Source organism: Ambystoma mexicanum, chromosome 10, assembly GCF_040938575.1.
Source record: "Ambystoma mexicanum isolate Mex_15411 chromosome 10, UKY_AmexF1_1, whole genome shotgun sequence".
In the NCBI taxonomy this organism is placed as follows: Eukaryota; Metazoa; Chordata; class Amphibia; order Caudata; family Ambystomatidae; genus Ambystoma; species Ambystoma mexicanum.
In genome coordinates, this window is record NC_090932.1 from 1,448,424,591 (window position 1) to 1,448,439,219 (window position 14,629).

Sequence of the window (14,629 nt, forward strand, 5' to 3'; positions counted from 1 at the left end):
AACTACCAATTGGTTTATACTTTACACAGTTACTCCTGTTGCAGGAGGAAAACATGCATCTAAAAGCAATGCAAGGATGTGGCTTAGCAATGAGATGGGTTTAGAAATATTCTTCTCAAACTTCTCTCAAATAGACTAAACCCTTTTCAATAACGGTGTTCTACAGTGGAACCAATCAAAGTTACTTAATGGATTACTTCAGCACAAATTCCGCAAAGCAGATGTGAAAATTGCTTCCAATGATAATTAAAGCCTTCTGAAAGCACCTGGTCATATTGTATACAGAAATCGAGGGTGTGGGATATATCCAACTGACAGATATCCATCCCAGTTTGTGGCCTTGAGAAAGGAATACATTACAATAGTTAAAAAAAGATATTTGGTTTCAATACATATCAGCTGCACTAATCTACCTGAGCAAGGAACCCATGGATTGCTACAGAGCAAATGTTCCAAACCACGGTCACTAGGAAACAGAATTAACGGGACTTTAACAAGAAAAAAAACTCAATTCAGGGACTACAGAATAAAAAAAATCATGCAGTAGTCTGAATAATTGACTTTGAAAGTCCATATGCTTCAATGTTTGTTCAACTTTGAAACTGTAATCACAGATTCAATCTTTCCACAGTACCAAGAGCCAAGCCCCGGTTCTTCCAGACAATTCTACTTGGCCGAAACTTAGATTCACAAGAGGATTTTTACACCTATCCAACATGTAGCAAAAGACTTTTTTTTTTGTGTGTTCCAAATGGAACTTCACAAAAGTGTGTGTGTGAGGATTTACTAATTTACGTCCGAAGATCCGTGAGGCGTCATCCCGACATTTTCATGGTTTTTAGGAGGATCTTCACTAGTGCGGTTTGCCAAGTTATTCTCCTCCGATCATTCTGTGCCACCATTGATCATTGTCCAGCTGACCGTCTATGTGAAAACGGTTAAGGTAGGCAATTCTTATCCAATGGTTTTTCGGGCAGGATAGGAGCAAATGGCGGATTGTTTCGTTTCCTGTGCCACAAAGGCGACACTCACTTGTGTCCGAGATGCCTCGTATTTGCTGAATTTCGTTGGTTTCCAGTAGGTTCAGTCTTGCCCCGAGAAGGTAATTCCGGGCTTGTCTACTAGAAAAAAAATGTATGCATCTCTGAAGCTCATTGAGTTTGCACAATGTTTGCGGTAGGTGGGCTAAAAGTTTGTTTGAGGCTGCTTCATCTTGGGTTAACGACCAATCAAGGTTTTTCAGTTTCTGAGTCACTCTGACCGGGTTTGTAATTAGGTCATCTTCCGTGCAGGCGACGGAGGTCAGTAGGGATTTGTTGTCATTCTTCCAACTTGTTAGCATTTTCACTGTGTTGGCTTGCATTTCTTTACCTAGCAATGTGTAAATTTCTTGTCCACTTTGAATGATACATTTACGGTAGAGAAGAACTGAGGTGATGTTTATTGTGCCTAGTAAGGACAGAAGGCTGAGTTCTCGCCTTATCGAGGGCATTGAGGTCGATATTGGTAGGGAGAAAACTGTCCTCCAGAAATGGCCTTCAAGCCTTGGCCAGACTTTTTTTGGTATCAAGGGCTTTGCCCCAGCCCCATATGTAATGGAAGGAACCACTTTCATCTTATAGAATTCAATTGCTGGAATGGTCGAAAATCTGCTGAATTTTAGGTCGATTGCTTTGCCTTGAGCTGCCAGCTTTTTGATTTTTGTTTTCAGGGATTCTTGGATTGCAATTTCTTGTTTAGAGCTATCGATGGTTACACCGAGGTATTTGAACTCTTATTTTTTCTATCTCGATTTCTTCTAGATACCATTTGTGTTTTTCGGTCTTTTTGGAGCGGACTCCAGGACCATAATTTTTTTTATTGATTTGTAGGTTGTTTTCTGCAGTGTAGTGGTATAAGTTTGTAAACTGTCTCTGGAGCCCTATCTGGGTCTGGTCAAAAAGGATGAGATTGTCGGCGTACACTAGTCGACTTATTTTTACGTTGGGCAGTTGGAGGAAAAGTTCTAGTAAGGTCTTCGCTTTCTCCAAAGTCACCCATGTATGCCAGAAACAAAGCGGGAGCGAGTGGACACCCCTGTTTCACTCCTCTTCCAGTAGGGATTTCTGCAGAGAGGTGTTCTTAATGTGTTAGACGCACTCTAAGTGTGGTATCTGTGTGTAGTGCTTTTATAGGCAGGGGAATCTCCTTTGGGCATTTCCACCCTTGAGTTTTGTCCAAAGACGCGACCTGTCCACTAGGTCGAACGCTTGAGAGAGGTCTATAAAAGTCACAAATGTTCTTGGTTTGCCCTCTAAGACCTTGCTCTTTAGGGTACTGATGGTTAAGATGTTAGCTGCCATACCTACATTTTTCTTGAACCCGGTTTGGTAATTGTCATGACATGGAGCTGTTTTGGGCCAGGCTGGGAATCTTTTCAACAATAGGGCATCAAAGACTTTCCCAATGCAGTCTAGAGAGCTATTGGGCGGAAGTTTGAAGGGTCGCTGGCGTTACCTTTCTTGTAGATGGGAACAATAGTTGCCTTAGTCCATGATGGTGGGATGGAATTTAGTTGTGCACATCTCAAAGATTTTCTTTAAGAGGTTGGCGCATTCGGTAGAGTTGTTTTTAAGGTCCATGTTGGATATCCCGTCCGGGCCAGCTGCTCGAGAGTTTAAAGTTTTTTTTAAGTGATCAAAGATTTCTTCCTGGTCATCGAGGGAAAGCCATCTCGTGGGGGTTTTGTCCCTGGGATGGATTTCCGGCTGCGATCGAGGTTTGAAAAGAGATGTAAAGTAGTCGTAAATTTTTGCTCGCTCATGGAGTTAAGGATCAAGTTTTTCCTTGAAGGCGTTGTAGTTCTTAAGAGCGACCAAAAATCCCTGGCTTTGTTGCCGCAAATTGCTTTCAGGATGTTTTCCGAATCTTGCTGGTAGAGGTGGAAGCAGTAGTTTTTTACCCAGTTCCGTTAAGTTTTGGTGGCAGCTGTTATTTTTACTTCTGTTTGACCTGAAGGCGTTTGTTCAATTTTCTTTTGATTTTGCGCAGTTCTCGCCTTTTTGTAGCTAACTGGGCATCGTATATATGGTTGTGAGAGATACCGGAATTTGAGTTTGTTTTCTTTTTCATGATGAACGGCACTAGAAGGGGCACGTAGTCTAGTTTGTGGTTTGCTTCCGGGCGACCTCTTTCGGAATATCTTTGTGTCTGTTTTCTGACTGCAGCTGCCGTAAGTTTTAGTCGATTTCCCTGGTCGTTTACTTCAACTCCGAGAGACTTGTGATTAGGTTCATTCAAGGAATTCGACCAAGTTGTTGTTAGCTGGTTATGGTTGCTTTCTGCTGTCTTGTGAACCTCAAAGGCTGTTATTTCCAAGAAAGGGCGAGATGCATAGATGTAATCAATTGTGGCTCGCAAAAGTCCCTGTTCCCATGTTGGACAGTCTTTTTCGTCGAAGGTGGAGACGAGGTTTAACATATGCTATTACTGTGTTTTGATCATTCGGCGAGCCTTCCCAGTCTAAGAGGACTGGCAGAATTGATAGATTTGTCTGCAAGATTTCTTTTATTTTTAAACCTATTCTGTTTCTGCATGCCGTGACGAGGCCAGAGGAAGGGCGGCCTAGTGGGCCTTTTTTTGCAGGGGCCAAAACCAGGTTGTATACGTCCAAAACAGGTTTGTCTACTAACCAAGTTTCTTGTAGACAAATGATGTCATAGGATGCTAGCTCTGCGTCACCCGGAGGTGTTCTCGGGTGTTCCAAGAGCAGAGTTTTAGTAAGTTTGAGCTATGGTTGGCTGGCGAGACGTCATTGTTGGATAGCCGACCTGCAGATTGCTATTTTTTGTGGTTTTTGGACAAGGCTTTCGGAAGCCAGGACCAAATACCCTGAAGGTTTTCTTTTAGTCGTGAGTTTTCCGGTGATCTTTTTTTTTCTAGGTTGTCGTTGCAGAGTTTGTTCTGCTGACTTTTTAGGCAAATCCTTTTTGGTTTTGTTGTGTGTTTTTGAGTTGGATTTTTTTAAAATCGAGGCTTTTTTCATCGGTTGAGCGACTTTCACTCCGTTCTTCGGATTGAAGCAGAATCAGATTTGGTTTTCGAGTAGATTGAAGAGAGGATTTTGTTGCCTCTTTTATCGTATGGATGGTTCACGTCTTTTTTTTGGCCATGGTGTTTTCCCTCCTTTGTGAGTACTCCTGAGGCTCGTTCCAGGGGGTGTCTGACTGAGGGCCGGGAGCAGGCGTTTTACTTCCCCTGGCCTCCGAGAAAACGTTGCAGAGTCCTTTCTGTCACTACGTATCCCAGTTTTAATAATTTGTCCGCTTCTTCAGATATTTGGGTTTGAGCCCTGTTTGACGAGATGTGCAGGTAGGTCTTGGCTCTTCAATTGGAGTGGCAGGGATCCACGATCTTCAGGTCGTCAGATTAAATTTGTCTTAAGGCAGGGATAAAACCGAACAGAGTTAGGACTCCTCTTCTACTCAATATGATTTTGTCGCGGTTTTCAGCGTATTGTTCTAATTTTATGGTCCAGGCGGGCTTTTCTGTGCGCTTTGGCCTATCATGGTAGCTTTTGGTTCTGGATTTGTTATGAACCGTTTGATGTTTTGATTTTTCAGAGGCTAGGTTTTCTTTTGGCCATTTCTGCTTAAGGTCCCGCGGTGATGAATCTCTGGTGAGTTTTTTGCCCCTCTCCGTATGTTCAGGCGAATATCGCGACTCAGGGGGGTCTGCAAATTGGAGAGAGTGAGTTTGTTCTTGAAGAAAACGATACTTTCCGTCGACCGTCATTAGATGGTTTTCTTTTCAGGTGGCGGTGCAAGCTTTTCCTTCTTTCTTCTAGTGTACGAAAAGGGGGGCTGGATGATTGTCCCAACGGCTGCAGGTTTTTCTCCTTCGCAATTTCATTTTGTGCTTTAGGTTCAGACTTGTTTCTGGAGGGTGAACGGTTTACTGCTTCGTTATCGAGATATTGGCTGATATTAATTGATTGTTCATCGGCTAAAAAATGTTCTGTTCTTGGCGATTGTTGATTTCATTTTGATTTGATGATCTGTAGGACATGGCTGGTACCTCGTTGCAGGGTTGGGCTTCCCTTTTTTTTTATAAAATTGTAATTTTCTTTGACGGAGAGGTCGTTGGAGCATTAAACGCTTGGTCAGTGTTTTCGGCCTGCTTTTCATTAGGTGCAGAAAATATCGAGTAGGCTCGATCTTTGCCATCGCGATTTGGTTGATATCGAGGGCTTCTGGGTGACGTATCATTGCTGATGTGGATAATGTCAATTTGCTCTGGGTTGCTGATTTCAGCCATGGGCTCAGCGATGGGCTCCACACCTGTTGGTAAAACCTTCATTGGTAAAGTTGAATGTGCTTTAGTTTTTAGGTGTTGAAGGTCCGTCTCTTGGACTCGGTGCGCTGTAGGATTGGGTTATTCATTTAGGTTTGTGTTGTTCGTTTTTAAACGCTCGTCCAAGGCGGTGATGTAGCCTTCTAGGAAGATCAGTTTGGTATGCATCATCGCCTGTATAGTGGTGTGGTCTTTCAAATTGTCATTGATTGATTCGTATAACTTTGTGAACGGTGCCAGGGCTATTGTTACTGCAGACATGATGGAAAAATGTCTAGCTTTTTTTTTTGCGGGTAACTCAGGGGTTCCTGGAGGGTAGATGTCTTTTTTTAAGGGTCGGGTTGTTTACACTGATCTCATTTGATGACAATTTTCTAACGGAGGAGTTGTTGAAAGTCTGTAGAGTCACACCGAGCCCGGCTTGGTTTACTGTTTCTCCGATTTCTCCCCACCTGGGAGTAACCTCTTGACAACTTTTTGCTTGCGTGCCTTTGACTTGTGTCTAGGTTGTTTAACTGTGGCGTCTCCAGAGGTACAGTAACTATGTCTATGACCCTTTCTGATGGACGCAGGGGTGGTAGACATGGTTTGGCCAAGGTCAGCTAAAGGCGGCGCCAGATTTGCATGTTGCGGATCTCTGTGCGCTGAAGGATACTCCCCATTTTGTGGTAGTTCCTTTGGGGGTGATGTGGGCGCCGTTGGCTTCTCGCCTTGGTTTGGACATTGCTGAACTGCGGGGCTCGTAGGTGAAATGATCTGTTTGCCGGAGACCGGTGGTGGCAAGTTGACTTGTGGCCGGGGGAGTATGCCATGGTCAACAGGGCCTGGCTCTTGTGGCGAGGATTGAGGCTTGTGTGGGTCTTGCTTCTTATTGTGTATTTTAGCTTTCAGGAGGAGTCCACTGGGCGAGTTCATTTTCCTGTTTTTTTTAGGCAGTTGACAGGACTTAATTGCCATCTGTAAGATCCTCCTGGGCACCCAGAGCCTGTGGGGCGAAAGCGTTAAAGAAGTCAGTCACCAGACTAGCTGCTGGTGTTTTGCCGGAATCCGGCACCCAAGTTTTTTTTGTTGTCCTGGCACCAAGATTTTTAGTATTAGTAAGCGTCTGGCAAGCCATCTTTTTCTTTTTTTGCTGCTTGGTCTTTGTGTTTTCTTTTTATTGTTGTTGACTCTTGTTGCATTTTCTGGGCAAGACGGTCTGGCTCCAGTGGCGCTTTTTTTGTGAGGTTTGCGAGTTTGTAATGTCCACTAACTGAGGCGAGAGCAGAGGATCTGCCACATGAAGCAGAGGTGAATTTGTGGGCATTTGAGAGGTTTGAGGCGCCAAAGTCTTTAGGTGTGGTAATATGGACTCAGTTTGGCTTGAATGGATATGAATAGTTGCTGTAGTCTTGATCCGATTTTCCTGACCATTGGGGTTCAAAGCCCTTTGATTTAAGGTTGCTCCAGGCAAAACCACCGACGTAGCTTTTGTGACTGGCATAGGGGGCATTCGTGTGGGTGGAACTGCTGTCGGACTAAGAGAGAAGGGAGTAATCTCATTCAGGAGTTTTTGCTCCTTCCTTGTCCTGGTTGAGTCGGTTTCCTCGCTCATTTCTCTCGGAGCTGCTCCCGAAGCTTCCCGCGGAAGGAGTCCTGTCGCGAGAGATCCCGTGCCCCTCCCCCTTTGCTCAGGGCTATAGGCCCTCCCTCTGGAGGAAGCTGGAGCGAGGACGAGGGAACCAACAGGAGCCTCGTCAGGGGTGCTGCGGAGAGTGGGGAAGTCACAAGGGTTGGCGAGCCCTTTCCCAAGCCCTCGGAGTCTCCGGTCACCGACTCTTCCGAGGGATGATTTAGAAACAGAGGTAAGGTGTCTTCTTCCATTGGACCTTGGATCTCTTTGGGGCTTTGTCCGATAAACGCCTGTGCACCTTTAGAGAGGTAGGCTGGACGATCCTTTTCAAGGATATGGTTGCTGGGTTGGGTGCGGTTGAGGAGGGCGCGAGGGTACGCACTACGCAGCAAACGGCCTTTGTTGCCAGAAGTCAGATTCTCAAATTTGGCGAGTTTGGCGGAGCCAGCCGTCCTCCGCGCAGGAGATGGTGTTTTATAGTGGAACTGAGGCTGTGTTGGAGACACGCCTCCAGGCGTTGTAAACACGGGAAACAGACTGCAAAACTGAGTAGCAAGACTGCCACTCTTCGACACACTTATTTGAACTGATAACTATTTAATAGAAGTCAGCCCCGAGAACATTAACAGAATTCTACTGTTAAAAAAAAAAATAATCACTCATCACCAGAAAGGAACGAGACAATGGGGGTACAAGGGTTCAGACTTTCATACGGAAAAAGCATGAGGGAGTCCTTGGGTAATAAATCGATATGCAGTTTGCAAGATACTTCCTTGTACTTTGTGGGGGTAACAGTTGTAATGAAACGTTATTTACAATGCAATTTGTTGAACTATAAAAATGTCCATCGAGCGATCCCTCTTACACTTTTTTTTAAAATCAACAAAATTAAAACGGTACACTGGTCAAGACACACGAGACACAGGAACTGAACATCTGATATCATTTAAGAAATATAATCGTTCATGTTCGCTAAAGTTCGTCAGGGCATCTTTAGAGAAGAAAATTAAGCTCAATCTGACGATTATAACAAAGCAGGCAACAAAAACACCCTACAAGATTCTGTGTTGGTTTTTGCATTCATGTATTTGAATTATTTGTGAGCTTCCGTCCAACTGGTATCATTTTAAGAAAATGAGTTGTGTAACTTGCCTGCTTTGTTACTTGGCTTGCTTGCTTCTCAGTAAAGTGCCGGTGCTGGCTGATTCTGTGAAACAGTTCTCCCCCTTCCATCATCTCCATTACAATTAGTAGTCGGGCCCTGTTCAAAAGCATTTAACTATGTCAATTTTTGAAATTACGTGGAAAATATGATGGTTTTAATCTAGTCTAAAAATGCACACTTTCGATGGAAACACTACAGGAAAGCCTCGTTTGAGTTTGATTATTCAAAAAAGGGAGGGAGGGATGTGCTCCACAATATCTTCAGAGTGTTTGAAGCAAATCTGCAGTAGAAAGGACCATCCGCACAATGTTCAATCATTGTACCTACACCTTGCCTAGTATCCCCCATAAAATGTTACAAGCCAAAGTCAACACTAGTTGCACTGCTAATTGCGAATGCAAACCGTGGCTACAAGTAACACTATAGGAGGGTTAATACGAGCCAAAACATACAAAGTAGAGCAGTCCTACTGTTGTATAGCTTGTTGAACACATCATGGACTAAACATGTAAACACACACTAAAACTGCACTTTTGGGAAAGTCTCCATAAACCATTTCACCCAAGGGGCACACTATACTACACCGTGTATTCCCCCTATGCCACCAAGTTACACTTGCAAGGCAATGACTTTGAATTGCATTGAAGTCAGAGAGCAGTATTTCCTAAAAATGAAACGAGCAAGTCGATGCAAATGTATTTTATAACATCAATTGTATTTGATGCATACGATTATACCCTGGCCAAGGTGCTGCTCCAACTTGCCTCTTCCTCTAAACCATGAAAGGTATTCGGGAGGGAAGAATGCAGAAAAAGGAACGCACATTAAAAAAGAAAATGGGTCTTCTTTCCACTTGTTCTTCAATACGTGGACATCAATTTCTAATAGAGACCATTGCAAAACACTCCAAACAAACTGTATGGTTAACCCAGCATCTGCCAATCACACAATGGAAATTACTCTCAAATTGTTATATTCTGATTTTGTAAAGCAAATATTTTTTTTCCAGATTACAAATGCTGATGCAAGTAAAGACACAACTATAACTGATTAAGCAGTTCTAGGGATTTCAGTAGCCCAATTAAGAAAGTCTCTTAACAGGCTCGGATCACAGAAAAGACTAATTATGGAAGCCATTTCTTTTATCCGTTTTTTTTTCGTGTGGCAGTTACCATATTTTTTCCAACATTCTTAATAGAGTAGGTTCTCATTTTCCTTCAAACCCTACCAGCTATCAAATTTAGTTATCAGGCTGCAGTTTGTTAAGAATATGATATATCGGTTATAAATATTATTACATATATTAAATGGTCAAAAAAGGTCTATTGAAATACTTTAAAAGTACACTGCACTCCCATAAGTCCGAGAATACACTTTGGACTCTCAAATGGAGATGTTTTCGTCACAACTTGTATAAGATTAATAATTTTTAAACTTTTGCCACAATAAATGGGCTGACAAACAGCACTTTACAAATCCCTAAAATACATACATTGAGTGCAAATAATAACTGTGGTTGCCATCTCATGGGATCAATTTGACATTTCAAAAAAACTAATACTTTAAAAAGAATCCAACAAACTGATCTGTTCAACGAGCTGTAAAACAGATTTAAAAAAAAGGGAGCAACATCTACTTTTTAAAAGTTTAAAAAAATATATTGCTCCACTATACCTTATATAAATGAAAACAAAAACGTGGGGATAAATCCGCCCATGTAATCTTACCTTGGACTGGATTCGTGAGGAAACTGCACACTGTTAGCATAAACTTCAATAATTTGAACAATATTTGAATGTGTTGCACACATCATATGCAGACGTACCTTAAAGAAAACCAGAGAAAAGTTACTGTACACGGTGCATATGACCAAATAAATATATTTCCCTTTTGAGGGCCATTACATACAATTTTGTCAATTGTTTAGTCTAGCTGGAGTAGTCTTTAAAGAAATATGGAATAATATACGACAATTAAAATGACACCTCTACGCATATATAGGCAAACAAAGTGTGAAGGAGCAAGGAGTCTTGTAACCTTTGCAGTTCAGGGGTTTTGGACTGTGTATAGACTGACATCATGCCCAGTGTGTTTTATACTATGGAAAAACAAGAGCTACATTTTCAAAGTTATTCAAGAACATCTCTTTGAATACTTTTATATTCGAGTAGTTCACTGTACTGTCACCTTGTGTGGCCAAACAAACATATCCATGGCTTTTACATCATTGACATTCTGTAAGGAAGACAAAAGTAAAAAATGCAACAATAGCCGTCATTGCTATAATGAAATCCTATTGCATTTTTAATACAGAATGCTGTTTTTATGAACATTAGTATACTGCATCAGAAGTGCCAGCCAATCAGGTACTAAGGAACACTGGCTTCATTTCACAGTGAAAGCTTGTGTCCCATGCCGGCTGCCAGTCCAGCTCCCGCTGTTGATCCACCATTTCTACACTCGTCAACCCTTAACCGTCCAGACCCTCCCCCCATGCACCACACCTGCTACTCCCCCAATCCACCACTTGCCTTGCCTGCATAGGCCAACCGCCCCCACAGTGACCGGGTCTCCCACTGCCCACAACCAGGGATATAGTAAAGGTGCCCTTGTGAATTTGTTTTACATGTCCCTGCAAGCCAGCTTTGAAGTAGAACGGAATTCCATATATGAGGTCTGGTCAAAAAAAAAAAAATTCCTTCTATAAAAAAGGTCATTAGCACCACGGTCTGCATGCTGATCATATTCATTAATTTAGACTGCAGCTGATGCTAAAAGCCTGGCCCTCATTAAAGGCCCTCTCGCTATTAACACTGGTCGCGGGCCGCCGACACATGATACAGCCCTCAAGAGTGAGCTTTATTAGCATGGTCAGCAAAGTATCCATTATTTGGAAGCAGGGTCACTCAAAAATTGTTAAATATTGTGGGAAAAGCTACTGGAGAACCTTTGGGTAAAAAGGCTTTCTTAGAATTCAGATTCACATTCCTTTGTCAACGACTCCCAAGAGAAGTGGGGTTAATGGCAGAGTAGGAATGGGTTTAATGCATACTCTCTATTAGGGGTATAACGGTATATCGTTACAGATACCATGGACAGCTTAATTGAACTATAATAACCGTCACATTGTTATACCGGTATGCCGTTTTAGGGCCTGCAGCTATTAAGTGAGCTTTTCAATCTGATTTGGTATGGCTGCAGTAAGCAAGTGCGTGTCATGATCCATCGATCACTCCCCTTCTGGTCTTCCTGGTCCCTGGCACGTCGGGGGTTACTCGCTGTAGTACACCCAACATGGCCGTATACACGTAACGCGGTCTATCGACCTTTACATCCTATGCAGCACGTTCTATGAATTAGCCACTCCCCTGCGGTTTCGCGCGTCTCAACGCTACCGATAGCTGTGGCCTGACGTGCTCCGTAGTTCGTACTCCAGAACTGTGTTGCTTCCTGGTCCCCGGAGCTTCCTCCTCCTTTCCTACTACCTTCCTTGATCCTGTCTCTTCCACGTTCCGCGCAGACCGCCTCCGTGTGTTGTCTCCATTCCAAGCTTCCTGGAGTTTCCTAGATCCCAGACGAAGAAGCTGATCGAATCCTGGAATCCGAAGATGGTCGAGCGGGCTTGTACAAGACCCGAACTGCTCGAAAGAAAACCCTGACAAAAGATTCCGCAAAATAGAGAAAACAGGTGAGAAAAGGGGAAACCTGTGACAGATTGAGACGCCCCCTGAACGACCCCGATACAGACATGGAAGCGGCCGTCCAGGATCTTATGCGTGGCATGCAAGAGCTGACGACCGAAGTGCAAAACTTAAAGGTGGAAAATGCCGCGTTAAAACAATTGGTATTATCCCGGGATTCCGCCACGAAGGAGAGTGTAATTCTAGGCGGCGTCGTTGATAAGTACGACGGTTCAGCAAAGAGCCTTCGTGGATTCCTAGATTCTTGTTTGGTCCACTTTACATTTAAGCCTTATTATTTTTCTACGCCCAGGGCTAAAGTGGGCTTTATAATCTCACATCTTTCCGGGAATGCCTTGACCTGGGCCACCCCATTGGTTAACTCTGCTGATGCTCTCCTGGATGACTACGACAGCTTTATAGAGGCCCTCAAGACGATGTTCGAACGTCCGGAACAAGTTTACAGTGCCCAGGAACGTCTACTCGACTTTCATCAGGGTACCCAGGACTTGCTCACGTATTTCACACGCTTCAAACAGCTGGCTAAGGAAGCGGATTGGTCCTCTGAAGCTTGTTTTATTTTATTTCGAAGAGGGCTAAACGAAGAGATCAAGGACGAACTAGCCAAAGTGGCACGCCCGGGTTCCTTTCAAGCCCTAATGGATCTCGCTCTACAGATTGACTTTCGCATTCAGTAGAGAAAGGCAGAAAAGAAGAAAACCAAGTTACCACTCCAGAAAAACCCCCATTGGGACCCCTTCGAGCTCAGAAGGCATTTCTACTCCAAGCAATGAACCTGAACCTATGCAATTAGGGGCCTTCCGTGGACCCATTACACCACAAGACAGGATGCGAAGGATTCATACTGGATTATATATGTATTGTGCTTCCGACAAACATTTAGTAAGAGAACGTCCGATTGCCCCCCCCCCCCACGGCGCTCGGGAAACGCCAGCTCCCGATCCTAAACGGAGCGCAGGTTCGGGAGAGAGATGTCTGCTCCACCTCTATTTCATCCTTGAACTCTCCTGGACAAAATTCCTTGGTAATCTTACAGGCCTTCTTGACAACATCCAAGAAAGAAATATATCCCATCCTGGCATTGGTCGACTGTGGAGCTATGGGGGTATTCATAGATCATGAATGGGTCTTAAAACATCATATTCCTTATGAATCCCGGACTATCATGCAACCTGTGGTAGCAATTCATGGAAGACCCCTTTCTTCCGGACCTATAACCCTGCAGACCAAGGAGATCGAGCTTGCTATAAATCAACATCGAGAAAGGATAAGATTTGACATCATCAAGTCCGCCCATTACCCCATGGTTTTGGGAATGCCCTGGCTTCAAAGACACAACCCCTATATCAATTGAGCAGCGGGATCCTTGTTCCTGGGTTCTGAGTTTTGTATGTCCCACTGCTTACATCCAGACCTTGATCCTACACCATCTAAGGAATTTCCTACAACTCATCAGAACACAATCTCAGTTTCAAACATCATCCGGGTCCCGGAGGCTTACCAGGAGTATTCCGATGTTTTATCCTCCGCCATTTTTCAGGCCTTACCTCCCCACAGACCTGAAGATTGTGCAATTGAGACGGAACCTTCCGCGGTGATTCCATTTGGAAGGATGTTCATCCTATCAGAACCAGAAAAGAAAGCCCTTTGTGAATACCTGGATACTAATCTCGCAAATGGCGACCATCTAAATCTCCATCAGGGGCCTCCCTGTTCATCGTTCCTAAAAAAGACACTAAAGAACTCAGACCGTGTCTGGATTATGGAGGTCTAAATCAATGTACTCTCAAGGACCGCTATCCATTGCCTTTGATCTCAGACATCCTGGAGGCTGTAAGAGGCGCAGTTGTGTTCACCAAGCTGGATCTCAGGGGCGCCTATCATTTGATTCGTATCAGGGCAGGTGACGAGTGGAAGACAGCCTTTAGAACACCCTTTGGGCATTTTGAGTACTTGGACATGCCCTTTGGACTTGCTAATGCCCCAGCGGTGTTCCAACGTTTCATGGATCGAGTGTTCTCGGACATGCTGTTCCTTTTTGTGATTGTCTATCTGGATGATAATTCTAATATTTTCGAAGGACCCTCTCAAGCATGAAGAACATGTGAAAGCAGTTTTACAACGCTTAGGCGAAAATAAACTCCTGGCGAAGCCCGAGAAATGCATCTTCCATACTTCTACTGTTCACTACCTAGGGTTTGTCCTTACTCCCGATGGTATCGGTATGGATCAGTCCAAGGTCAAGGCTATTTTATCGTGGCCTAGCCCCGCCTCGGTTAAACATATACAATCCTTCCTGGGCTTGGCTAATTTTTATAGGAAATTCATACCTTCCTTTTACGAGATTGTCCAACCAATAATTGCCTTATTGAAAAAAGATGTTCCCTTTCATTGGACCATGGCCCAAGAGAAAGCATTCCAACAGTTAAAGTCTGAATTTACACAAGCTCCCATTCTTGCTCAGCCTGATGTTAATCGACCTTTCATAGTGGAGACAGATGCCTCCAATTACGCCATTGGAGCCGTTCTAAAACAGCAATTCGAGGATAGCTTGGAGCATCCCATCGCCTACCTTTCTCGGACATTAACTCCTAGTGAAACCCATTACTCCGTCCTAGAGAAAGAGCTGCTAGCCATCCGCCAAGCCTTCACAGAGTGGCGTCATTTACGTCTAGGAGCCAAATTTCCGGTCCATGTCCGCACAGATCATCGAAACCTACAAGTATTGCAAGCCCTGGAATGTAGGAATAGTCGCCAAGCTCGGTGGGCCGCCTTTTTTGCCCAATATCAGTTTCAGATTCACCATGTCCCTGGAACCCA

General features: G+C 43.9%; 1 protein-coding gene across 7 annotated transcripts in view; it reads right to left on the bottom strand.

The window, feature by feature from the left end:
* MAPKAPK5 (MAPK activated protein kinase 5) overlaps positions 1-14,629 on the bottom strand; it is a 983,215-nt gene that overhangs the window by 721,617 nt on the left and 246,969 nt on the right. For 4 of the 7 annotated variants that reach the window (XM_069619506.1, XM_069619505.1, XM_069619508.1 and 1 more), the window contains exons 4-5: positions 9,836-9,933; positions 8,096-8,204 (exon numbers count right to left, since the gene is read on the bottom strand). The exons of 2 other annotated variants lie outside the window; for them this stretch is intronic. In XM_069619506.1, coding sequence (XP_069475607.1) covers positions 8,096-8,204; positions 9,836-9,933 — 207 coding nt within the window. The remainder of the gene's footprint in view (positions 1-8,095; positions 8,205-9,835; positions 9,934-14,629) is intronic. One more of the 7 variants, XM_069619511.1, reaches the window with a different exon arrangement.